This window comes from Phoca vitulina, unplaced genomic scaffold, assembly GCF_004348235.1.
Source record: "Phoca vitulina isolate PV1807 unplaced genomic scaffold, GSC_HSeal_1.0 scaffold12, whole genome shotgun sequence".
NCBI lineage: Eukaryota > Metazoa > Chordata > Mammalia > Carnivora > Phocidae > Phoca > Phoca vitulina.
In genome coordinates, this window is record NW_022589715.1 from 9,226,314 (window position 1) to 9,253,593 (window position 27,280).

At 41.9% G+C, this 27,280-nt stretch overlaps 1 protein-coding gene across 1 annotated transcript; it reads left to right on the plus strand.

Moving 5' to 3' along the window:
- Positions 1–1,307: 1,307 nt before the first annotated feature.
- STARD7 (StAR related lipid transfer domain containing 7) lies at positions 1,308–26,839 on the plus strand. Its single transcript, XM_032410414.1, has 8 exons — positions 1,308–2,115; positions 12,236–12,444; positions 12,790–12,839; positions 14,290–14,400; positions 14,481–14,563; positions 15,023–15,122; positions 22,530–22,614; positions 23,462–26,839. The coding sequence occupies exons 1-8, from the start codon at positions 1,796–1,798 to the stop codon at positions 23,644–23,646; spliced, it is 1,143 nt and encodes a 380-aa protein (XP_032266305.1). The 5' UTR covers positions 1,308–1,795; the 3' UTR covers positions 23,647–26,839.
- Positions 26,840–27,280: the final 441 nt, after the last annotated feature.

The following is a 27,280-nucleotide window of genomic DNA, read 5'->3' on the forward strand; positions in this document are numbered from 1 at the left end:
CCCCAAACCAGCAGAAGAGCTAAGCTTTTAATCAATGGAAGCAAGACAGCAGGAAAGTTCAACCTCTTTCCCCATACCTCCTCACATCATTGAGAAAAGCCTGACTCAACAAAGCTTCAAATACTATTTTCTGTTACATACCCCTTTTCCTTACTTGCTTTCAAGGGAAAATAAATATCAATAGGAATCCCCAGAGTAAAATCAGTCTGGACGGGATAGATCTAAATTTCAGCTTCCAATAAAGCTTAATTTTTTTCTTTTTGGAGAAACACTTTTTATTAAGAACATCTACAGTTGCTCAAATAGCTACAGTAAGAGTAAAATTTCTAAATGCATTATCTTGGAATGAGCACAACTCCTTTTGTATCAATATTTTTTTTTACAATATTTTTTTGTCTCTAAGGTATTAATGTAACTGTAAAAAAAATAAGGAAACAATTTAGTGTAAGGTTCCCCTACTGGACATCCAACAGTTTCATTTTTGGGTACAGAATAATAATGTCCTTCGAGGTCATTTAGCCAGGGTGCTCACGGGTGGTGCGAAGTAGGTTTCAGGAAACCTGTTCACCTTCTCACGCTGTTACCTTTGAGTCAAGGGAGTCGGACAGCTACTAGCCGAACTGGGGCATCTGCCCTAAGTAACTCCATCCTGCTGCCCTTTTACCAAGAGGCTTCCGCATTTCCAGCCTGCGACAGGCCACCTGCCCACGTAACTCTCTGTAGTGTCCTGAGCTCTAAGGATGTCTCAACGGCCCACTCTAGCGACGTGGGGTTCGCGGAGAGAAGATGAGTGCTAAGACTCTGATCCTCGGAGACTGTCTCGGTACCTTGCAGCAGAGCCAGCTGGAGAGATCGAAGAAGGTTTTGATGGCAGCTACTTCTAGGTCTCAGCAGGGTCTCCATTCACCAAAGGCGTCTACACCGTCCCGCCCCCGCCCTCCCCCCTAACCTGGACACCCCCAGCACTCCGCAGAGGAAATGCTGAGACCCCATCCCACCCTACACTCAAATTACTAAAAGAGGCGACGCTCCCCAGTCTCTCAGACCAATAGAGCACCGCGCAGGAACCTAACTGGCACTCGGTCGCGCCCCTCCGCGGGGTGGGGTCGGGTGGCGGGAATATGGCGGGTCCGCGGGTCAATCTCAGGCGCCCTTGACTAGCTCTCTGGTGCGCCACCTACCTTGCTAGCCAGGGGCCCGGCACGCTGCGCGAAGGGGCGGGAAGGAGCGGTGACGAGTCCTTGGCAGCGCCAATCAGCACCGAGGAGCCCGGGCCGCGCCCAATCAGGACCCGGGCGGCCGCGAAGAGGGTAGGTTGTAGGCGAGCAGCGCATGTGGCGGACGCGGAACGCTTGGGACCTCACCTGCTGCCGCGACTGAGCCGCCCACCTCGCTGCTTCCCAGGCGCTCTACACCACGAGCCCTGGAGCCGGGTTGAGGACGCCAAGGAGGCAGGGGGCCAACGGGGCTGACCGGCGTCGGTCCGTCGGGTTCGCGGCCCTAGCCTACGAACGCCTCTTGGCAGCGGTTGCGGGGCCACCCCCGCTGCTGTGCCATGACCGACTCTCTCCGCAAAGGGGACTCTTCCTCAGCGGTTGCTGCAGAGAGAGATGAAAAGCCTGTTAGATCGTGAGACGAGTTCGGGGTCGGCCAGTTAGGAGCACTAGGCATCAGGCCGCAGCGCCTTCCCGGGCTCGTTCCTTTTGCCCTGTGAGGGAGGCCTAGTTCGCCTCCGGGCGCGCGGCGGGGGCGGGGGTGAGTAAGGGGGAGTCTGGGCGGAGCGCGCGCAGACGGCATGTTCCTGCGGAGGCCGCCGGCCCTGGCCTCCTGGCTGGCGGGCGCGGCGGCGGCGGGGCGCGCGGGGGCGCGGGGCGGGGGCCTGCTCGCCCTGCTGGCCAATCAGTGTCGCTTCGTGACGGGCCTGCGTGTGCGGCGCGCGCAGCAGATCGCGCAGCTGTACGGCCGCCTCTACTCGGAGAGCTCGCGCCGCGTCCTCCTCGGACGCCTCTGGCGCCGGCTGCGAGGCCGCCCTGGCCATGCCTCTGCCTTGATGGCGGCGCTCGCTGGCGTCTTCGTGTGGGACGAGGAGAGGATCCAGGAGGAGGAGCTGCAGAGGTGAGCGGTGCGGCGAAGTCGTTTGTGTTCGCTGGGGTGGGGGCCGGTCAGGTTGGGAGGTTGGCACGTCGAACCCTGGGGCCTGCCTTCTGGCTCAGTGTCTCGCGTTCACCCGGTGGTACTTGAAGTGGCGTTGCAGTAACTTGATCCTGTTTTCGCAAATCACGTTTTTATTGTCTCTCTGTTAATTTCACTTGTCGGGTTAGAAATAACGAAGTATAGGTTAGCGTAGGAGGGAAGACTTTGAATAGGGAGCGTGACACTGAAGAAATAACGTTGTAAAAAATACATTAGATATTGAAGGTAACCCATTGTTCACGTAATCTCTAACTCATCCAGAAAGGTGCAAACTCAAAATAGGTTTTAAATTTGACCTAGGGGTATGGTTATGCAATTACGAAATTACTTCATTCCTCATGGGATTTCGTGAGAAATGCCGGGAGAGCTCTTTTGTTATCGTGACTCTTGTGGCTGGAAGGGATTTTTGTCTTCCTCAGATAAACCAGGGGCTCAGACATTTTAACCTGCAAAAATTAGGTCAGATTTTTGCTGCTTTAGCTAGAACTTAGGAAATACTGTTTCATTAGGCTCTGAAATCACGCTGTCATCATCATCAAAACTTCTGTGTGAAAAAATGCAGTACCACTGATTGAATTTGTTAATCTGTGGTTTTAAATCTGAGCCCTTACAGTTTTCAAGTAATGTCATGATTTAGCTCTGATTTGATTTAGCTCTCACTTTACGATGTCTCTCTTTCCTTTTAACCGATGTTCCTAAACTGCTCTCCCTTCCTCCTAAATTTGTGTTTCCTAATAAAACTTTACAAAAATAGGTGGTTGGTCCTAGACTGGTTTTCTGATTCTTGCATTAGTAGATATTATTAGTATATAAGTAAATAGAAAATTAGTAGTCACTAAACGTCCACCTTGAGGATATAAATTTAAAACTATAACAATATTATTCACAAAAATGTTAATATAATAAAGCATGATAGGGAGTTTGCCTAATTTGTTAGTATTTTGCAACTTGTCCATTGGTCTAATGAAACAGGTTCAGGTGTGAGAATATTTATGGGAGGAAAACTTTTAAATTAAATTATCAATTAACTGTTTGAATTTTCATTCTGTTTTTGGTGATGAAATAGCCGTGTTCCACAGTAGTCAAATTTGAGAGGAAAATTCCCAGGAGGGGAGAAAGACCAGAAAAGGCCTACCTGGTGCAAAAGAGAGGGAAGATGTTTTTGGGTGGGAATTGAATAGTGTTGGGCTCCTAGGTGGTAGATGACATTCTTTGGCTTACTTCATGTGTTTTTATGGATAGTATATCCTGGAGCCTCTGTTTAGTAGGTCTGCCGTTAGCAGGAGCTAGAAAAAAAAAAAACGAGATAAAAAATGAATGTGGTAAACATTTGAGTCAGTAGTTACTACCCATTGTGGCAGAAAGAGACCAGTTGATCACCAGGCCCCATATTCATTCTATTTCCCTCTCTTATCTTTTTGGGCTGTCTCTGAAACCTAGGGGCAGTTCAAACATTTTTTATTCAAATCCAACTCCTGAAAAGGTATTGCTCTCTGTTAACCCACTTGGGAATATCATAAACTCAGATTAAGGTCAGGCAGAACACATAAGGTGCCTTTTTGATCCTCCAGAGTTGTTATTTAGCAAAGGCTTTCATTTACACTTCATTTTCCAGTTCAAGCCTGAATTCAGTCATATACTTAAAATTGGATGGTGTCCATTTTGCGGATTTTAAAAAAATGCTTGTTACCTTCTAGGGCGACAAATATGCTATTAACTGTATCTTTATTGTAAAGTGGTTCTGGAGGTTTCTCATGTTTCTAATATTTTGTCTTTTATTGAATAAAATATTTCGGATTCAGGTTAATTTTCTTTGCTTAGGTATTCAGTTTATTTTAAAGGAGCCATTGCTGGGGCTCCTAGGTAGCTCAGTCGTTAAGCGTCTGCCTTTGGCCCAGGTCATGATCGAGCCCTGCATCGGGCTCCTTGCTCAGCCAAGAGCCTGTTTCTCCCTCTCCACTACCCCTGCTGTGTTCCCTCTATCGCTGTCTTTCTCTCTGTGTCAAATAAATAAATAAAATCTTAAAAAAAAAAAAAAAAAAAAAGAGCCATTGCTGAGGTTGTCATAGCTAGTTTAGAATATCTTTTTTTTTTTTTTTAAGATTTTTATTTTGAGAGAGAGAGCGAGCACGGGCAGGGGGAGAGGCAGAGTGAGAAGCAGGCTTCCTGCTGAGCAGGGAGCCCAACGTGGGGCTCGATCCCAAGACCCCAGGACCACGACCCGAGCCAAAGGCACTCAACTGACTGAGCCACCCAGGGGCCCCTAGTTTAGAACATCTTAGATTTTGTTCTAGTGAAAGGATTTTGGGTGGCTTCCATAATGGAGCACAATTAAATGTGCCTCAGGACAAGTGCATTTTTTTTTTCCATTGTATAATGGAAGAAGAGCATGATTGTACCATGGCCACTAAATCACAGCATTTGGTTTTTCTGTGCTGTTTCTGTACTGTCTTGTCCTAGTACTCTCTTTGAATGTGTGCTTTAATGTGGTATGTGTTTTTTCTTATGTTATTTGAGTACTATTCAGAATGAAAAGGAATAACCTTACTTTCAATTCTCTTGTGCTTAAGAACATCTTCACAAATAGAATCTCATTTATCTAGCAACAGCAAGAAAATTTGAGAAAAGAAGTAATTTGTACAAAGTGACTTTGATTGATGGGGGACAGGTGTAGAAATCAGGTCTTTTAATGGTTGGTCTAGGATTCTTACCCAATTGGTTTCACTTAAGTCAAACAGAATAACTTTCAGTCACTATTTTTGGTACAGAATCACTCGTCCTTTGAGCCCAAGGCAGATCTTTTGGAAAAATACAATAGTAATTTTTTATTGTTTTGGAACATTAAAAAATTACAGGAGGGGCGCCTGGGTTGCTCAGTTGGTTAAGCGTCTGCCTTCGGCTCAGGTCATGATCCTACAGTCCTGGAATTGAGTCCCACATGGGGCTCCTTGCTCAGAGGGGAGTCTGCTCCCTCTGTCTTCCGCTCCCCCTGCTTGTGCATGCTTGTACGTGTGCTCTCTCTCTGACAAATGAATAAAATCTTTTTTTATTTTTTAAAGATTTTATTTATTCATTTGACAGACGCAGCGAAGAGGGAACACAGGCGGGGGAGTGGGAGAGGGAGAAGCAGGCTTCCTGCCGAGCAGGGAGCCCGATGCGGGGTTTGATCCCAGGACCCTTGGATCATGACCTGAGCCGAAGGCAGGCGCCCCAATAAATAAAATCTTAAAAAAAAAGTTACAGGAACAAAAAGAGGAAGGAAGTTAAGAAATATGAAAGGCTAGGGGAAAATGTTCCATTAGCCCCTCCTCTTTTTAAAAAAGTTACAGTCCATTGCTCCAGAAATTTGAGTAAATAAGTGCCAGTAAATTTCATAAAGAAAATTGTTGTTTCCCATTTTTGTCTGTCAGGGCATTTACAACAATTTTAACTTTTCAGTATGTTATAAATAAATGATCAACAAAAAAATCCTTTTTCTTTTTTGCCACTGTCACTTAAAGATTTTTTTACTGACATATCCTTAGATCATCAGAACTACATAAAACCTGACGTGAATTTTTTACATTGTCTTCATTATTTTACCATTAACCAGTTGGCCCAGAATTGCAATGAACTAGCTGATGTCTTATATTTCTTTTTTTTTTTTTTTTTTAAGATTTTATTTATTTATTTGACACAGAGAGAGAGCGCGCACAAGCAGGGGGAGCAGCAGAGGGAGAGGGAGAAGCAGGCTCACCAAGCAGAGAGCCTGATACAGGGCTTGACCCCAGGACCCTGGGACCATGACCTGAGCTGAAGGCAGACGCTTAACGACTGAGCCACCCAGGCGCCCTGATGTGTTGTATTCCTTATGTCTCATGACAGTTATACTTGAAAGTCCCTAACTTTGACAGTGATTTGGAATTTAAGGAAGGGATTATGTGAAATGAGGCAGTTGTCTTGCTGAAATTACTAATTACAGGGATGGCTTCATTTGAATCATTTTGGACCTTTATATCAAACTCTATATACTAACGTCAGGACCTCCTTCCTACATGAGCCAAAACTGGTTATACTTATTACTCTGTTTTAATAGTTTTATGCCTTCGGCTTCCATACCTTTAAGTCCAGCCTTTCTCACATATTGAAATGACTAGTTTTGGAGAAAGGGAAGCATTGGGTGTCTTTTCTTGATCCTCTTACTAATCCGCTGTTACTATTTGGGAATAATCTCTTTTGTCCTTTCTTATTATTTAAGTCTCAGATAACAAGGTTTAGACACCCACCCTGTCCAAACAAGATTTGGCGCAGCAGGCCAAAGAGATGTATGGTGAGAGGTTTTCCTTCTTCCACATACATGCCCACTTCGGGCACCTGTGTGCTAATTATGTCTGTTATGTCAGCATTTAGAAGTTGAGACCCTTCAGAGGTTGTTGAATCTGGGGACAAGAATCATTTGCATTTCATGATGCAGTCTTGGGTCAGCATTTAAATTGTGTTATTTCAAGAATGAATGTCATTCTTCACAAGACATTTTTCTCCCCCTCTGGGGACTTAGTCTCATAATTTTAATCAAGGCCATGTAGTGACCTTTAATTATATAGGAGAGGTTGATTAAGCAGTGGGTCTGAAGCTCTGTACCACCTTAGCAGACCATTAAAAATACTGCATATAGGGCGCCTGGGTGGCTCAGTTGGTTAAGCGACTGCCTTCGGCTCAGGTCATGATCCTGGAGTCCCGGGATCGAGTCCCACATCGGGCTCCCTGCTCAGCAGGGAGTCTGCTTCTCCCTCTGACCCTCCTCCCTCTCATGCTGTCTCTCATTCTCTCACAAATAAATAAAATCTTAAAAAATAAAAAAAATTAAAAAAAATACTGCATAAGTCATATAGTTTAATTTTCTTAAAATCTTATTACTATGTAATTTTATGAGTCCCTGATGTAATTTTATTTATTTTTAAAATATTTTATTTATTTATTTGACAGAGACAAAGCGAGCGAGGGAACACAAGCAGGGGGACTGGGAGAGGGAGAAGAAGGCTTCCCACTGATCAGGGAGCCTGATGTGGGGCCCGATCCCAGGACCCTGGGATCATGACCTGAGCTGAAGGCAGGCACTTAACGACTGAGCCACCGAGGTGCCCCTCTGATGTAGTTTTAATAAGGCATTTCTGCCCTTCTTCATTATGTGATAAGAATGACATTCAAGGGTGGTGCTTAATTTTTATTGAAGAATGACTTACTAGTCCTGAAAAGTGTCATAATTGGTGCCATGTGATGCCTGAATTGTTCTCTAAGCAAGTCTAGCTGTGGTTTTCCTTTTGCTTTCTCATGAAAGATCCTATTGTGTATTGTAAAGTTCCTTCCCTATTTCTATATGCGTTTGCAGTGGTAGCAGTGAATCCTGTTTTGCAATTTTTAATTCAAATTAAAAAATGGTTAAACTTTTTTCATCAGAACATCAGTATAAATTGTATTGGCTAGGGTTCTTCGTTGCAAATGAAGCTGTTATTGGTTGACTTAAGCCGAAAGGCATTAATCAAAGGGATTAATTAAAGGTGTTAGGTCACTCAGGGCATTGACAAGAAGGCCAGAATACAGGTTGGCCAAGAGAACAGCCAAGACCTGCTGTAGGGATAATCTCCTCAGGGCAGTGTTGCTGGTTTTGTTTTCCCTAGATTGGTTGCACTGCTGGACACTCAACTCCTTCAAAATCACTGAGAATAATCTCCAAAAGATCCTGTGCCTTGTATTATTTCCTCAAGATTCATACCCTCTACCAGAAGTGTCTAATTAACCTCACTTAAATTAGGTGCTGTGCTCTAACTGCTAGGGCTTGAGAGGGGGCTGTATCCCACCTATTTTGGGATTCTCCTCAATATGACAAGATTTTGGGCAGTCAAAACAACAAAATGTCCCCTGTATAAATATTTTATCAAAGTCCAAAGTTTAAAATTCAGAGAAATGGAATTTTAGAGCTAATAGAAACCTTCAAGAAATAATGTCCTAACTATAGGTGGAAAAAGTGAGGGCTTTACAGGTAGAATGACTTGCATAAGATCACACAGCCAGTGGGGTGCCTGGGTGGCTCATTCGATAAGCGTCTGCCTTCGGCTCAGGTCATGATCCCAGGATCTTGGGATCGAGCCCCGCATTGAGCTCCCTGCTCCGCGGGAAGCCTGCTTCTCCCTCTCCCACTGCCCCTGCTTGTGTTCCCTCTCTTGCTGTCTCTCTCTCTGTCAAATAAATAAAATTAAAAAAAAAAAAAAAAAGATCACACAGCCAGTTGGCAGAGTCAGTACTGGAACACAGATCTTTATAGTCACCATTACTTTGGGTTGCTCTAAACTTTTAATCTTGGGTTACCAGTATGACTTTGAATTTTTGGCTTTTAAAGTAATGTATTAATGTAATCTTTCAATAAGAACTTGAATTATTGGGGCCTACTTTCATATTTACTCAATTTATTCAGTAAACATTTGAGTGCCTGATGTTTACCAGGTACTTACTTGCTAGGAGCTGGAAATACAGATGTGAAAGAGACTGATTCTGGGACATTAGGGAATTCATAGTTTAGTAAAGGAGGCAGATACAAAGATGGATTAATTATAATATAATGTGATATGTGTCTGTACGGAATAAAAGTAAATGTATATGGTCAACTCTGCCTGGAAGTTAACCTTGAACCTTACGTATTTTTTGAAGGTTGAAGAGGAGTGGGCATTTCAGACAGTATATTAGTAGTGTCTTCTTCAGTCTTGAATAGCAGGAGTTGTATGTGATAGCCAGCAATCTTTGTTTCCTAACTGCTATTTAAAGGTTAAGGGGAAAATACAAGCCATGTTTTTTTTGTTTGTTTTTAAGATTTTATTTATTTGAAAGAGGGAATGAGAGCACTCGTGTGTGTGAGGGGGTGGGCAGAGGGAGAGAGAATCTTCACCAGGCTCCATGTGGGTAAGGTTAAGATTCTCTCTCCCTCTCCCTCTGCCCACCCCCTCGTGCACTCTCTTTAGAAAAAAAAAAAAACAACAACTTAATGTTTCAGATATATAAAAAAACTTTAACGTGAATGTTACAAATGCAGTTATATATTTTTTAAAGAGTTTATTTATTGATTTTAAAAGGAGAGAGAGCGCACATGCAGCAGAGGGGGAGGGAGAGACTGGGACAAAGAATCCCAAGCAGACTCCCTGCTCAGTGCAGAGCCCTATGCAAGGCTCCATCTCAGGATGCTGAGATAATGATCTCAGTCAAACCAAGAGTTGGTTGCTTAACCGACTGAGCCACCCAAGCACCCCCAAATAGTTATATTTAAGAAATAAAATATAGGTAAAGCCTCCTCTCTACCTTTGCCCAGTTGAAATCTCCTCTGTCCCCCAGATTATCTATCCCAGTTAGTTGTATTGTATTCCTTTGTCTTTATATGTATACGTCCCTAAAAGGTATAAAACAGCACAAAAAATATATGGAATGTTTAATAATAATAAATATCTTGAATGTTTTAAAGCTTTAGGCAGTTCTGAACAAAATACTAACAAATGGAATCCAGTAATATATAAAAAGGAATAGGAACAGTGGGATTTATTTCAGGAAAGCAAGGTTAGTTCATATAAAAATCAGTTTAATACAATACCTTAATAGAATAAAGGACAAAAACCACATAGTCATCTCAGTATATGCAGAAAAGCATTTGACAGTCCAACCTCCTTTCATGATAAAAGAAAATAAAAAGCATTCAACAACTAGGAATAGAACGAAACTTCCTCAATTTGATACAGGGCACCTACAAAAAACACAGCTAACATAGTTTAGTGATGAAAAACTGAAAGCTTTTCCCCTGAGATCAGGAATAAGACAAAGATGTCTGCTCTCACCACTTCTATTCAACATTGTACTCCATGTTTTTGCTAAAAACTACAAAAGATCATTGCAAGAAATTTTAAAACACATAAATGGAAGATCTGTGTTCATGATTGGAAGACTTAATATTGTAAAGATGGCAATACTAGTCATACTGATCTGTAAATTCAACACAATCCCTATCAGAATCTTAGCACACTATTTTGTGCCAATTGACAAGCTGATCCTGATACTTAGATGGAAATGAAAAAGACCCAGAATGGTCAAATCAGTCTTGAAAAAGGACAAAGCTGGAGGACTCACTCTTCCTGATTTGAAAACTTAATAGCAAGCTATAGTAGTTCAGATGATACGGTACTGGCATAAGGATAGATCTATAAATTGTTGGAATAAAATTGAGAGTTTAGAAATAAACCCTTAAACTTATGGCCAATTGATTTTCAACAAAAGTGCCAAGACAATTCAATGGGGAAACAATAGTCTTCAGATGGCACTGGGACAACTGGAGATGCACATGCAAAATAATGAGTTTAGACCCTCTACCTCACACCATACACAAAAATTAACTCCAAATGGATCAAACTGTAAACTAATACTAAAACTCTTTTCTAATACTAAAATTCTTAGAAGAAAATAACAGATGTAAGTCCTTATGACTTTGGATTAGGAAGTGATGGGTTTCTTAGCTGTAACAGAAACGTAAGTAATCAAAAAAGTAGATGAATTGGACTTCATCAAAATTAAAGACTTGTTCATCAAGGGTCACTATCAAAAAAGTGAAAAGACAACCCACAGAATGGGAGAAAATATTTTTAAATCATATCTGGTAAGGGACTATTATTCAGAGTATATAAAAACTCTTTACGATTCAACAATAAAAAGACAACCCAATTTAAAAATAGGCAAAGATTTCAGTAGGTATTTCTCCAAAGAAGATACACAGGTGGCCAATAAGCACTTGAAAATATGCTCAGCATCATTAGTCACTGGGGAAATACAAATCAAAGACCACAATGAAATATACTTCTCACACCCACTAGAATTGCTAGAATCCGGAAGATAGTTATTGTCTAATAACAAGTGTGGGCAAGGATGTGAAGCAGTTGGAACCCTAATATATTGTTGTCATGACTATAAAATGGTGCAACTGCTTTGGAAAATAATTTGGCACTTCCTCAAAAGGTTAAACATAGAGTTGCTATGACCCAGCAGATCCACTCTTGGGAACCTACTCAAGAGAACTGAAAACCTGTGTCTACAGAAAAACTTATACACAAATGTTTATAGCATTATTATTCATAATAGCCAAAAAGTAGAAACAACCTAAATGCCCATCACCTGATGAATGGATAAACAAAATGTGATATATCCATTCAGTGAAATATTCAGCCAGAAAAAGAGGGGAAAAAGTATACCATGAATCAACCTTGAAAATATGCTGAGTGAAAAAAGCCAGATACTAGAGACTATATATTGTATGATTCTCTTTATATGAATTGTCCAAAATAGGCAACTTCATAGAGACGGAAAATAGATGAGTGGTTGTCAGAGGTTATGGGGAGGCAGGACTAGGGAGTGACTGCTGATGGGTACAGGTTTTTTGGGGGGATGATGAAAGTGTTCTGGAATTAGTGGTGATGGTTACACAACCTTGTGAGTATACGAAAAAACATTGAATTGTAAACTATAAAAGGATGATTCTTATGGAATGTGAATTACATTTTTAAAAGAGGGAAAATATGTAATTGTTTAAGTTTTATAATCAACCCTTGAGGTGGGTCTTATTATTATCCTCATTTTACAGATTAAGAATAGGGACTAAGTAGTGTTTTAGTTAATGAATGTTGGACTGGGATTCAAACTCAGGAACTCGAGTTTTCACTACACTTTATACTGTTTTAAACCCACACCACTCTTTTTTTTTTTTTTTTAAGATTTTATTTCTTTATTTGAGAGAGAGCTCACACGCACAAGCATGGGGAGTGGGAGAGGGAGAGGGAGAAGCAGGCTCCCCATTGAGCAGGGAGCCCGATGGCAGGCTATATCCCAGAACCCTGAGATCATGACCTGAGCTGAAGGCAGACACTTAATCGACTGAGCCACACAGGCACCCCAACCCACACCATTCTTATACAAGTCATTGTATGAACAAGGATTGACTACAACCACCTGCATCATTCCTTTTATTTTTCTCCTTTTGCAGATCCGTTGATGAAATGAAACGGTTGGAGGAAATGTCACATACGTTTCAGCGCTCTGGAGTTGAATGCCACCCTCCAGAACCAAAATCACAGAGAGAAGGAAATGAAGATTCAGGGGGCAAAGAACAGCCATGGGAAATGGTGATGGATAAGAAACACTTTAAGCTCTGGCGGCGCCCTATTACAGGCACCCACCTTTACCAGTACAGAGGTGAGCCCAGCTTGGCTGCCTTGCAGGTGTTTTCTGTGATTGCCCAGATTTGCAGGACTTGTGTTCTTCATACTCTCTAAACTGTTCTGGTTGTTGCTCAGAAAATTTGCCATGGTTTCCTGTTTTTTGTTTTTCTTCTCCCAGATGACAAGCATCTCAGTGTCTTCATTACTATACTTTGCTGTAGGTTGTCTTTGTCTTACTTTGCTGCCCCATATGACGTCTAGTTTCTGAATCTGCCTTTAAGATCTGTCAGTACTCTATAATTGAAATGCAGTTAAGCGATAGGAATAAGGTGAGTGATGAGGGTGTGGCAGACATCTCTTGTTCTTCTTGTCATTCTAGTTTTTGGAACCTACACAGATGTGACACCTCGGCAGTTCTTCAATGTTCAGGTGAGTAAATTTTTCTTCTCAGATTTGGAGCTTCTAAGCCTAGAAATCCACTCAACTACTGTCCACATGAATAATTTCTTTGACTCAGAAGACATGGTTTCAGTACATCCATCTATCTCTGTACCCTTCATCTCATGTCAGATAGCATCTGGGTAAACATTGGGCTTACCATTCTTTGTCCAGTGGGGATGAGACCAATTCTGTCCTCTCACAGGGCTGTTGGGAAGATTAAATAGAGGAATGTATTTGAGTGCTTTTAGTATATTTTATAAGGTTTTATAGTTATTTTTTCCTAAATAATTTTGAGGGCAAGTTACATATGTGGCCCTTTATTCCAGAATCCTTCAATGTGTATTTCCTAAAATTAGACATATTCTCCTAACCATGGTGTCATTATCAAAGTCTATAAATTTAACATGGATGCAGCTCTTATGTAATCTTCTGCTTGTATTCTGGTTTTTATCTGTTGACCCAATGACGTCCTTTGTAGCATTTTCCTCTTCAATACAGATCCAGTCAGGATTTAGGAATCTGGAACATTTCCATAGTGAAGGTATTTATTTAGTAAAGATGAAGAGTATCTCTTCGAAGACTGCTTTCTTCCTTGGGAAACATATGAAAAGGGGAGATGGGATCACCCAGAGTTCTATAAAAAAAATTATTTTCCTTCCTGGATATTTCACTGTTTTGTCAGGCTTTCTGGAACTAATTGATGATTGTAACACCCACTAGTAATACGCAAGTGCACACTTCCCCCCAAGCACTGAATTTTACCAATTCATTTGGTTGGTTTGGATGTATATGATACGTCTTATTTTGAAATTCCCTACTTACTAGTCATGCTAGAAATTAAAAAATATGTTACTTGCATTTCTTTGTGTGAGGTGTCTGCTCATACTTTGGGTATTTTTGTCTGTTTAAAACTTTAAAAAATTGTTTTGCCCTTACACGTTTATATCACTACCTATTGCATTTTCCTGAGACATGTCTATCACAGTGTTTTTTTTCTTACGTTTTCCTTTGCTTTGTCTTATTTTAAGATTTTATTTATTTATTTGACAGAGAGAGACAGTGAGAGAGGGAACACAAGCAGGGGGAGTGGGAGAGGGAGAAGCAGGCTTCCCGCGGAGCAGAGAGTCTGACGGGGGGCTTGATCCCAGGACTCTGGGATCATGACCTGAGCCAAAGGCAGACGCTTAACGACTGAGCCATCCAGGCGCCCTTTTTTTTTTTTTAATATTAACTTTCAAGGTAATGCTATTGGCCTATAAGAAAGGATTTTAAAAGACTTATCTCTAGTAAACACAGCCCTGTCTTTCACACTTTGCCACTTTTAGGTCAGGTTACTGTTTCAGAGTAAGGTCCTTGGGTCAGGTCCAAGCATCTGGAGAAGCCTTCTGCAACTTTGTTTCGGATTACCTGGGTCTTCATATCTTTTCTCTTTCTGCAGCTGGATACAGAATATAGAAAAAAGTGGGATGCCCTGGTAATCAAGCTGGAAGTGATTGAGAGGGATGTGGTTAGTGGTTCTGAGGTTCTTCACTGGGTAACCCATTTTCCTGTGAGTATTTTTACTACTGTTTTTACTTTTATCACATCTACGTGGGGCATAACACTAATTCTGCCTATCCTTTTCTTTAGTATCCGATGTACTCCCGGGATTATGTTTATGTTCGACGGTATAGCGTGGATCAGGAAAACAATGTGATGGTGTTGGTGTCACGGTATGTGTGGTTACCTGTGGCTCCTGCTGAGTTCCTTTAACTGTGTCCTTCATTTATGTCTGGTGGGAGTTTGCATGTTCTCAGTGCTGTTATGAGTGATGCTAAGACCCCATCCATCCCAGCTAGAACATGAGTGGGCTGTGACTGGTGACCACAGTCTAGGAAGATTGAAGGGATCTATGTACGCTTTTCATTAAACCATTTCTTTAGTTCCTTAGTGTTGATAATTAAAAAAAGAAGTGCTCTTTTCTTCAACACGAAGCCTAGTGAGCCAGGAATCACCAAGGAAACTCACTTTGTTTTTAGAACCTAGTTTGTATTAATTCATTTTAGTGACTCTTCTGTTTTATTTTAAAAATTAGAGCCAGCTTTTTAGATTTTCCTCTTAACTGTAGCTCTCATGCTGTTTTCTTATTTGTAGACATTACTAAGAGTTTCCTTAACTTTTCTCCTTACCAGTGCTGTGGAGCACCCTAGTGTTCCAGAGTCTCCAGAATTTGTAAGGGTCAGATCGTATGAATCCCAGATGGTTATCCGTCCCCACAAGTCATTTGATGAGGTGAGTTTTACATCATCCAAGAGAGGATGTGTAGTGGCTTTGGGATTTTCTCAAGGAATGCCTTTTGTCTGACCTGAGAAGGGCAGTGGTTCTCAAACTTGGCATGCATCACAGTCCGCTGGAGCTTGTTAACATACAGTGCTTGGGTATGGCCCAAGAATTCTCATTTTTAAGAAGTTCCCAGGTGAGGCTGATGCTCCTGGTTTGGGAACCACTGCTATTGGGTGATATACCTGGAAGATCCCCCAGGGCAGAGACTAATGACCCACCGACTCCCATTCGTGGGAGAGACAGGAGAAGACTGGCTTGTGGTTAGCAGCATTCTTTAGGAACTGAAGGGAGCACCTTTTCCATCAAAATTTCACCACAGTGGGCAGAACACTTAAAACCTTTCTGGACTTTTGTATCCTTATCTGTAAAATGAGAGGGTTAGACTAATCCTCTCAGCCTTCTTTAAAATTCTGTTGGGGGCGCCTGGGTGGCTCAGTCTTAAGCGTCTGCCTTCGGCTCAGGTCATGATTCCAGGGTCCTGGGATCGAGCCCCGCATCGGGCTCCCTGCTCAGCGGGAAGCCTGCGTCTCCCTCTCCCACTCGCCCGCTTGTGTTCCCTCTCTCGCTGTCTCTGTCTCTGTCAAATAAATAAATAAAATCTTTAAAAAAATAAAATAAATAAATAAAAATAAAATTCTGTTGACCTTTCTTTGAGAAGAATATTTTTTTTAACTTAGGGAGTGTTTTATTTATTTTTTTTTAGCCAAATTTCTGTTGAGTTTACATATTCCACTGGTTGCTGTTTTTAGTTGTATTTCACTTTATAACTAAAGGCTTTGTTTTCTCCCCATTACTTTTGTTTTCATGGTGTATGAATTGTGTACTTTAGTATGGTTTTGTTTTCAACAAGTTGTTCTATTTATACTGCCTGAAATGGGACTTTAAATATGATAGAAGTGGTGGTTCATTTCAGTCAATGTGGTGTTTGACTCTTAACAGGGAGATCTGTGTGTTTACTTGTGTAGTATTTTTAGAGCAGTGTTTTTCAAACCTCGAATTGCTCCCCATTAGTGGAAGACAAAACTATTTTAGTGCATTATGATCAGCTTAAAAAGAGAGAATACATAGAATAGAAATCATCTGAGTGTGGGCGTCTGGGTGGCTCAGATGGTTGAGCGTCTGCCTTCGGCTCAGGTCATGATCCCGGGGTCCTGGGATCGAGTCCCACATCGGGCTCCCTGCTCCTTGGGAGCCTGCTTCTCCCTCTGCCTCTCTCTCTCTCTCTCTCTGTCTCTCATGAATAAATAAATAAAATCTTTAAAACAAAAAAAAAAAAAAAAAAGAAATCATCTGAGTGTAAGCATATTTCATGAGACTTTAGTTAGATAAATATGTATGAATGTGTGTGTAGGAGGCTGAGAGAGAGAACTGGTTGCAGTGTAAAAAGTATTATTTACAGTGTGTCATAGTTAAAAATGTTTGAAAGTCCTTACTTTAGAAGATCGAAAAGAAGCAAGGTTACTTTCCATGGCTAGTCCCCTTTAGGAAGGGGAGCCTAGGTCAGGCTGGAGATAGTGTGGGAGGCAGACTTAGGCCTCACTTTTTTCCTTTACATTGCTTTTGAAATTTGGACCTTGTCCATTTATTTCCAATTGACAAAACTGAATTGAGTTCCAGCATTGCTACCTTTAGAAATTGTGACCATGAAGCAGCTAAAGCATTGTTTAGCACCTAGCAGAGTGTGTTGCATCTAAGTAGGGATAAAATAAATAATTTTTCAGCTGAGGTGGGGGAACAGTAAGAGTTATCTGTAAAATTCCTTTAGTATATTTGTGGCAAGCTCTTACGAAAAAGGTAAGATTTGAGTTGATTCTTATGAAAAGGCAGACTGGATAGAGGACAACAGGATGTGTAGAGGACATGATATACCTAAAATCAAGACAGGAATGAGCCATGAATATGTTCAGAGACTCACCACTTAGAAAGGACAGTTGCGATTAGGGAGGAGTGATAAATTACATTGACCATGTACAGAGAGTACTTGAAAACCAGGTGGCTGCATTTGGACTGCCAGATGGGATCCTTGAGCCAAGTTATGGTGTTTTGTTTAACTTTTTATTAGGGAAAATTTGAAATGTATATGAAAGATGAAGTAGAATAGTATAATGAACCTTCTGTATCCATCCCCAGCTCCAACAGTCATCAACTCATGGCCGTACTTGTTTTATCTGTATCCTTTCTTGTTCCTTTTCCTGCTATCCTGATTATTTTGAAGCAGTTTCTAGCTTCACTATAGAAGAATTCTTCTATAGATACTTAAGTGTTTATCTTGAAGAGATTTTTGTTTTTTTTAAAGATTTTATTTATTTATTTGAGACAGAGAGAATGAGAGAGAGAGAGAGAGCACATGAGAAGGGTGAGGGTCATAGGGAGAAGCAGGCTCCCTGCCGAGCAGGGAGCCCGATGCGGGACTCGATCCAGGGACTCCAGGATCATGACCTGAGCCGAAGGCAGTCGCTTAACCAACTGAGCCACCCAGGCGCCCTTGAAGAGATTTTTGAAAACATAACCTCAGTGTCCTAATAATCCCTAGTATCAAATAATCTAGTTAGTGTTTGAATTTTCCTGATTGTCCATGAAATTTTTTTGGAGTTGGTTTATTAGAATCTGGACCCAAATATGACCCAGACACTAAAATTTGTTCATACTATCTCTTGAGTCTTTTGAAGTCAGTAAGTTTCCCCCCCCCTTTTTTTTTTTTTTTTTTGCAATTGTATTTGTTGAAGAAGCAGGGTTCTTTGTCCTGGATCTTGATGATTGTGTGTTTCCCCATTGTATCTATAGTGTTATTTAACATATTCCTCTGTCCCCTGCCTGTATTTCCTGGGTATTGGTAGTTATTGATAAAACCTGAGGCTTAAACAGATTCAGGTTGGTTGGTTGTTTTGGGCAAGACCACTTTATTAGAAGGCAGGTGATGTTTGATTGTCTCTTTGTGAATTTAGAAATTATTATTGCTCAGATCCATTATTTCATTAGTGGTATAACAAAATGCTGATTCTGTAATTCATTTATTTCCACTTATTAAAATACATTAAGGAAGAATTTTCTCACCAACTGTTTGTTTTCCTTTAGTTTACATAGGAAAGGGAAGTAAGAGAAATGGTTGATTTGTTTCCTTTATTTATGAGTTTGAAAATAATGAATTGGTTCTTTCAACCAGGGATCCTCCAAAGGTTAAGTTTTGTTTTTGTTTTAAAGAAATACCATTAGGGGCGCCTGGGTGGCTCAGTCGTTGGGCGTCTGCCTTCGGCTCAGGTCATGATCCCAGGGTCCTGGGATCGAGCCCTGCATCGGGCTCCCTGCTCCGCGGGAAGCCTGCTTCTCTCTCCCACTCCCCCTGCTTGTGCTCCCTCTCTCGCTGTGTCTCTCTCTGTCAAATAAATAAATAAAATCTTTAAAAAAAAAAAAAAAGAAATACCATTAGTCTTTGCTATAGAAGAACCAATAGAAGACTTCTATAGGTATATCAGTTTTTAACATGCTTGGTTAGTTCTAATCCATTACAGTTATTTTTTTTTAAGATTTTATTTATTTATTTAATTGACAGACAGCGAGAGAGGGAGCACAAGCAGGGGGAGTGGGAGAGGGAGGAGCAGGGAGCCCAATGTGGGGCTCGATCCCAGGACCCTGGGATCATGACCTGAACTAAAGGCAGTCGCTTAACCAACTGAGCCACCCAGGCGCCCCATTACAGTTACTCTTACTGACACTCAAATTGCCCCAGTATTGGCCATTAGGAGCCTTCTTTTAACTGGCTTGTCCTTTTGACTTGACCTCAGGGGCTCTCTTGTTTTCTGGTGTTATAAGATGTCCTAGGTTCATCTTGTAGTATAGTTTTAGCTGTAAACCTAGAAATTAGCATTTCTTTAGGGAGCCCTGGTTCCTTTTAAGAAGATGTCATTTAAATTAAACCAGGATTTGGTGGAGCATGTGACTCTTGATCTTGGGGTTGTAAGTTCAAGCACCATGTTGGGTGTAGAGATCACTTAAAAATAAAATCTTTAGGGGTGTCTGGGTGGCTCATTTGGCTAAGTGTCTGACTCTTGATTTCGGCTCAGGTCATGATCTCAGGGTCGTGAGATTTAGCCCGGCGTCAGGCTCCGTGCTCAGCAGGGAGTCTACTTGAGATTCTCTCTCTCTCTTTCTTTCTCTCAGATAAGTAAATCTTTAAAAATAAATACTAGAATTTGGCTTCTAGGAGTACTCATAGCTATTGGCTTGCTCATTGTCTTTAGGCCTGAAGCTAGAACTAAGTAATAAATGTTGCTTATTTGTTTTAAGGATAAATCCTAAGCATGTGCTAATATTTTTAATTCATATTTCAGACTGGAGAGTTTTTATTTATATTTTATATCTTACATCTATCATCTTTTCCTGTGCTGGAAAATTCAACTCATCACCTGAGCATAACTACTCATCAGCTTTAACCTGAAATACACACACACCAGCCTCAGAATAATACCACCAAGATCACCAGTGATGGTGATTTAAAATTTGTATTTTTTTTTTTATCCTTAGGATGTGTACGCAGTGTACAAAATACTGTGTGGTTTTTTTTTTTTTTTAAGGTTTTTATTTATTTGACAGAGAAAGACACAGCGAGAGAGGGAACACAAGCAGGGGGAGTGGGAGAGGGAGAAGCAGGCTCTCTGCTGAGCAGGGAGGCCGATGTGGGGCTCGATCCCAGGACCCTGGGATCATGACCTGAGCCGAAGGCAGACGCTTAAGGACTGAGCCACCCAACCCCCACCAAAATACTGAGTTTTAAAGTTACTTGAAATAGGTACTGTCTTTGTGCTTTTTCCTGCTGACTCAGTTCATAGTTAGGTTCCTTGTTTTCTATTTTACTTTTGATTTTTAGATACTGCTTTTTAAATTTAATTTTGCTTTATTAAATTATGAAAAAAACTTATGCTTCCAAAGTCAAATCTGTAAAATAATAACTATTCAGAGTGATTTTGCTTACATCCCTGTTCCTTCCTTCTTCCAATGGGTAATAATTGGTTTTGTTTGGTTTCCTTTATTTATCTACCTACCTACCTACCTACCTGTCTATCTATCTAAGATTTTATTTATTTATTTGATAGAGAGGGAACACAAGCAGGGGGAGTGGGAGAGGGAAAAGCAGGCTTCCCGCGGAGCAGGGAGTCCGACAGGGGGCTTGATCCCAGGACCCTGGATCATGACCTGAGCCGAAGGCAGACACTTTAACGACTGAGCCATCCAGGCACCCCTGGTTTCCTTTTTTAAAATATAAACAGCGGGGTGCCTGGGTGGCTCAGTCGTTAAGCATCTGCCTTCGGCTCAGGTCATGATCCCAGGGTCCTGGGATCGAGCCCCGCATCAGGCTCCTTGCTCGGCGGGAAGCCTGCTTCTCCCTCTCCCAGTCCCCCTGCTTGTGTTCCCTCGCTGGCTGTGTCTGTCTCTCTGTCAAATAAGTAAATAAAATCTTTAAAAAAAAATAAAATATAAGCAGTGGTGGTTGAGAACCCAGATCTCTTGACTTCCCAATCCAAGTGTTTTATGGGAAGAATAAAATCTTCTATATGTATTAACTCATTTACAGCCAGCCTTTGTGATGGATAGTGTTAATGTTTCCACTGTACAGGTTTTACCTCTCCTTTTTTTTTTCCTTACGATTTTATTTATTTGTCAGCACAAGCAGGGGGGAACGGCAGGCAGAGAGAGAAGCACGCTCCCCTCTTGAGCAAGGAGCCCAACGCAGGACTCAATCCCAGGACCCTGGGATCATCACCTGACCTGAAGGCAGATGCTTAACCAACTGAGCCACCTAGGCGCCCCTCTCCTTTCTCTTTACTTCCGTAGTATTGATTCTGTATCTCTGTTATGGCATCTGTTCTATCGGTTGAAAGCTCCTGAGGGCAGGGACTAGCACATTTTTGTTTGCTCTAAGTATCTAGCATACAGTGCCAGACATGAGGCAGACATTTAAATACATGTTGAGTAAATGAATAAAAGATTAAACAATTCATTCAGGGGAAAAAGAAGATGGACTTTGGAGTAAAAGCATGGGAATTTAAAGTTGTAGTTCTGCCATGTGGAGTTGTGGCCAGTCTGCTTTAAAAAGTGCAGACATAAAAGTGGTTATCTCTTACCCCTTTCCGTGGATCATAATTGGTTCAGATCTCTCGTAGGATCAAGACACCTGGAAATCTCCTTAATTCCTTGTCCTTCACTGTAATAGGCAATGAGAGGGCTGAGCCAAAAAGAGTGGGTGCATAGGCCCTGTGGTCAGAATCTTGGGTTTATCTTGGCTGTCATTGAGTATGTAGGTGACCTTGGGCAAAGTTATTCTTTGTCCTCAGTTTCCTCCTTTGTAAAATGAGGTAACAGTACCTACGTTACAGGATTGTCCCAAGTTGGAAGCAGTTCGCTGTTAAGTGCTCTATAAATATTTGCTGTTATTAGTCGTAGTAGTAGTAGAGTTTATACTGTTTTGGTAAAGATTAAGACCTTTAAACATTTGAGGGTATGTGTTGGAATTTTCAAGAACACCCTACATTTGAAAATTTGCTAGAAGGACTCATAGGACTCAGCATATAGTTGTACTCTTGACTAAGATGTGTTCTAGTCATGTAGTAAGGATACACAGCTGCATCATAAGGGAAGAGACAGGCAGAGCCTGTAGGAATCCACATGTAGGCTTCCTCCTGCTCTTTCTCCTGTGAGAGGTCACACAGAGCACATTCTTCTTCCAGCAGCAAAAATAGAGCAACAAAGGGGCGCCTGGGTGGCTCAGTTGTTAAGCGTCTGCCTTCGGCTCAGGATCGAGCCCCTCCTGAGCCCCGCATCGGGCTCCCTGCTCAGCAGGAAGCCTGCTTCTCCCTCTCCCCCTGCTTGTGTTCCCTCTCTCGCTGTCTCTCTCTCTGTCAAATAAATAAAATCTTAAAAAAAAAAAAAAGCAACATGTCTGTGATGTTTCTGCCCAGAGAAGCCCATTAGAGGCTCAGCACCCAAGATTTTTATTGAGGGCTGGTCACATAGGGATCCTCTACATAGCATATACCAAAATCCCTGATGTGCCAGAAAGAAAGCAGGTATTCAGCATAAACTGTAATGTTTGCACGAACAGAGAAGACACAGGGAGCCATTCTTACCAGTACACTGTTGACTGGGAATACTCTGGGAGCCAAGTTCCCTGACACCACCTGAGGGTCAACCTCGCAGGCTGGCCTTTCTGTGGATAGCGACCTATGTGGTCTTCAGTATTAACTCTTTAAAAAAATGGCACTGTCTGCCCCAGAATCACATCATGATTATTCTGTGGTACTGGATATGGAAGCTATGGTGGGTAGTTCACGTATCATTATTTTTGCTGTTTTTCTTTTCCAGAATGGCTTTGACTACTTGTTGACATACAGTGACAATCCCCAGACTGTGTTTCCTCGCTACTGCGTTAGCTGGATGGTTTCCAGTGGTGAGTGGGCACTTGTATACAGGGCCTGGAGCCTGGGTTGAGCATTTTGTTTTCTCTAGCTCTAAATGGCAAGCAAGAGGATTAGTGCTTATCTAATGGGAGCACTTCTGGGGAAATTAAACATCCTTGCAAGTCCATTCTTGAATATTACGAAGATATTGAAGCCTCTAGCTGGGCTTTGGAGGGATGAAAATTGTGGAATCCCAGAAAGCAACATGTGCCCAGAAGGGAGTTTTGAGAACATTTGCTTAATTCCTTAAATATGGACTGTGTACATTAATGCACTTAATCGTTTTTTCTTTTTAGATCCTGTTGGAGGCCATAAAATCTAGTGTAGAAAATGTGGTTGTTATAGGATAGTATTCTGGGAAAGGGGGCCACCATGTGTCTTGACAAAGGCTACACATCACAGCTGTAACTGCACCTTTTCGTTCCAATTCCTTGCTTTAAAAAGCATTCTCATGTGATTTTCTTTCTTCTGCTGCTCTGTAGGCAGCTTCTGATACCTCAGAGGGAGAATGGAGAGATTAGGTGTTTCTGTTTGATATTTGTCTAAATAAAATTGGCAGATATTTAGGCTATGCTGCTGATAAGTGATTTTAATCACCTAAAAGGCTTTGGGGATTTATTGGCTTGATTGGCACCCCTTTTCTGAGGATCTCAAAGGTCATGGATTGTTTTCACTTCCCATACATTTTGGGAGGCAACTATCACTCAGGTTGTCAATCAGGCTGTGATCTCTAGAAGAAGGAATTGGCTCCCTACCATGAAAGAAATAGGCCGTCTAATTTTGAGCCTACTGTTGGTTTGTATTTCAGCCTACCCATATTTCCCCCTCTCCCACCAGGCATGCCAGATTTCCTGGAGAAGCTGCACATGGCCACTCTTAAAGCCAAGAACATGGAGATCAAAGTAAAGGACTATATCTCGTCTAAGCCTCTGGAAACCGGTAGTGAAGCCAAGGCTACCACCCCATCTTCTGAGCGGAAGAATGAGGGTAGTTGTGGCCCTGCCCGGATCGAGTACGCTTGAAGGGCTTTGGGATAAGAAGGGACAGGCTGCTTCTAGCCCTGTCTCAGTCCCTTATCTGCTACAGAACAGGGACATGTATTCGAAGGCGTCTGCTGTAACCACCAGGGCAAGATAACTCAGTAAGTGGTGTCCAGTTTCATTCAGAGCCCTTATTGCTCTTTATCAAAACAGAAGAAGGAGGCATCCATGGGGGCGTTGTCATATTCTCAGGCCAAGCATCTTGAAATTCAGTATTTCACTGAGCTAATCTGGAACAAACCTCACCTCAGGCCAGAAGGGGACAACTTCTTTTTGCTTCCTCTGAGTGGTTTCCTCTGCCAACATTCCAGTTCCCACCATTGGTTCTGCAGCACTTGGGATTTCCTTCAGTTCTGAAGGTCCAACTGGAAAGTGCAGTTGGCTGGTTGAGTCTTCAGTGAGGGGTCATGGGGAGTGCTCTTGGTAACAGTTCTAGTGTTGAATGGACGTGAACTGTTGTTTGGCAGTGTAAGTGCCTTGTCCTCACCCTGCTTCTATCTTAGGGACATCAGGTTTGTACCAAGAAATTTCTCTGCCTCTCAGTACTACCCTATTGACTCGCCCTACCCAAAGCAGTTTCTTTTGCATTGGTCAGTTCTTCTGTATTCATGGACTATGTTAATTTGGATCATCGCCTCCTTCCTTAGCGCATTCACCAAGAACACTGGGAAATTAGTATTTTCAGATGGTAGTTTTCTGTGTCATCGGTGTTTTGATAGGGTTAATGGCAATTCTCAAAACATTCACACTTTAGGTTTTTTTTTTTTTTAACCTTTGTGTCAAGTAGGAATTGGGAAATGGAATAGGATTTCTCCATAGTCCCACTGTATAGAAAACACCATTTGGATTCAGGCATTATTTTTCACACTTCAGGTTTGACTGGATGCTGAGGACTTGTCCATCTTGGAAGGCTAAAGGCAGAGGAATGGGGTTGGGCCACTCCCTTGGAGCTCTCAGAGCTGTAGACAAGCCGTGTGAACAAATAGATGTAATCTTCCCCCAGATACTAATATAATGGGGATGTGGTTTATCTGACCCTCTTGTTCCTCTGAAAATTTTTTCTTCCTCTCTTCAGAGTTAAAATGAAAGCAGACTACACTGTTTGGATAAAGTCACAATCAGATGGTATCAGTTTGGCCTGGCTGATTTTGCTTTGGTCATGTTGCAATCTGACAGGAGAATAGGGATCAAGTTTTCAATACTCCCTCCTCTTTTTTCCCTAGAATTTAAATGGCTGGATTTTTCCCTACTTGCTGCCCTTTTGTGTTGAAAGGGGGATCTAAACCTCAGACTGACTTAAAGCCCTTGACATTTTTGTTGCCTGTTAAGTTTTGTGCCAAGGAAATAACTGCACCCATCTTTTCATGTCTTGACTTCTCTGAGTGGGTGGCTGGCAGAACAGAAAGATATGTCGACCGGTCCCAACTTCTTTTTCATTGATCATTTCTTTCTTCTCATCCCCAGGACTTGACAGAAGCCAGGGAAAGTTTCCCTGGGTTACGTCTGAACTTAGCACCTGTGATTGTTGGGGCATGGATGGGTGTGGGCAGAGTGTGTGAGTGCACAGGTGTTAATGAGCTGTGTGTTGCTCATGTTCTGATTTTTGGCAACTTGACTCTCTACTTGGGGTCAGTCACGTCATTGTAATGATTTCACTTCTAACTGTGACATTTTTATCAAATGTGTGAATAAATATATAAAGATTGGTACAAAAGAGTGTTTGTGTTTGGACATGTGGTGGTGGGAAATCTTGTATATTGGACTAATTGTTTCTTCCTGATCAGAAAGTTGAAAAGAGTGTTTCTACTCAGGGTTGGCTCGTGGAAGTAGCAGGGTGTGGTCTTCCTTGGTAGGGCTGACACACAACTAACCACTTTGCCTTGACCATGAGCCCTTTCCAGGTGATCGGTTTGGCAACTGAAAACAAACCCATCTATTTCCATTTCCTTGTCTTGATCTATTAACCCATATCCTTTGCTTTTAAAGAAGGATCAACTTGAGGAAATAGTGTTTGAGCTTTGCTGACAGTGAAACTTGGAAAGGGAGCAAGGAAAGGAGGAGAGGATTTGAGCAAGCCAGGTCTAGGGTAGGAGGCAGACCAGGGCTCTGGCTGGAGAGGGAGGGTGGTGAGCTCAAACCCCACTTGACTTGGTGGGAAGTAGGGTCACACAGGCAGTTTTGCTAGAGTGTCAGTTTGTTGCAAGGCAATTGATACATTAGAGCTACTTTAGAGCATAACCTGAATTTTGAGTTTATGTGTGATTCTGCCTGTGGGAAACAATAGGTGAACAGAAATGTACACCTGAACTATTAAAACTCTTTTCTCCAAATTGTTTTAAGATAATCACTGGAAAGCTGTCTGTACTTGTAGATTACTTGTTAGACGTTGTAATGCTTATGGGTGCACATGTGTCTATATAACCTTAAATTTGGAAAGTTGGTGGTTCTGGCCTCCGTCCTGCTACAGAGGCCCATGCACGTGGCTTCCCTGACGTGGTTCTCTAGGCTCTGTATTAACACTTCCACTGAGAAACATCTGAGTTCTGAGAGCAACATTTCCATTGTTGGACAGCTGTGTCTTTCAGGAAGTTCTTTACATGGAGACTAAATGTGCCACCTCATCGTCTACCAGTGGGTCAAGCGGGTCAAGCCCTGTCTTTGGAGCGACACAAGAAAAATGTTCCATGGGATAGTACTTCACATTCTTGAAGACAGTGCTCATGTGACCCTAACCTTTTCCCAGGCTTTATGTCACCAGCAGCTTCAAAAGTCCTCCCAACTCTATTTTGAAAAATTAAAATAAAACCTTGTATACCCTTTCCCTACCATTGCTGGTTGTTAACTTGCTATGGTGTGTGCTTTGTCTTTATATATACACTTTGCTGTGGACTGAACTGTGTCTCCCTAATGCCCAATGTGATAGTGTTGGAGATGGGGCCTTTGGGTGATGAGATTTAGATGAGGTGGTGAGGGTGGAACCCTCCATGATGGGATTAATCCCTTTATAAGAAGAGACACCAGAGGTTTGCTTGTTCTCCCTCTCCACCATTGTGAGGACACAGGGAAGCTGTTGGCAAGCCAGGAGAGTGTTCTCACCAGGAACAGAATTGGGCAGCATCTTGATCTTAGCCTTTTAGCCTCCCAAACTGTAAGAAATAAAGTTGTGTTGTTTAAACTACCCAGTCTATGGTATTTTGTTATGGTAGCCTGAGTAGTTTTCATGACCTTTTGAAAATAAGTTGCAAACCACAATATTTCACCCCTAAACACGGATATGCTTTTTTACAATAACGATGTTCTTGTAACCATACTAACTAGTAGCACATAAATAACATAGTATCTAATATTCTTTGTTTTTAACGAATTATATTTTTAGAGAGTATGAGTGGGAGGGGCAGAGGCAGAGAGTTTTGAGCAGACTCCACACTGAGCGTGGAGCCCGATGTGGAGCTTGATCTCACATTCCTGAGATCGTGACCTGAGCTGAAACCAGAGTTGGATGCTTAATGGACTGTGCCACCCAGGTGTCCATTGATACCTAATTCAGTCCATATTAAAATTTACCCAGTTACCCCCCAAATGACTTGCAGCACCCCCCACCCCAAATCCAGGATCC

What these genes read in the sequence shown, in the direction of transcription:
- STARD7 (XM_032410414.1), top strand. Translation starts at nt 1,796, where the DNA reads ATGTTCCTGCGGAGGCCGCCGGCCCTGGCCTCCTGGCTGGCGGGCGCG. An exon ending in CAGGAGGAGGAGCTGCAGAG is followed by an intron (nt 2,116 to 12,235) that starts GTGAGCGGTGCG and finishes CTCCTTTTGCAG; the next exon opens with ATCCGTTGATGAAATGAAAC. An exon ending in TAGCTGGATGGTTTCCAGTG is followed by an intron (nt 22,615 to 23,461) that starts GTGAGTGGGCAC and finishes CTCTCCCACCAG; the next exon opens with GCATGCCAGATTTCCTGGAG.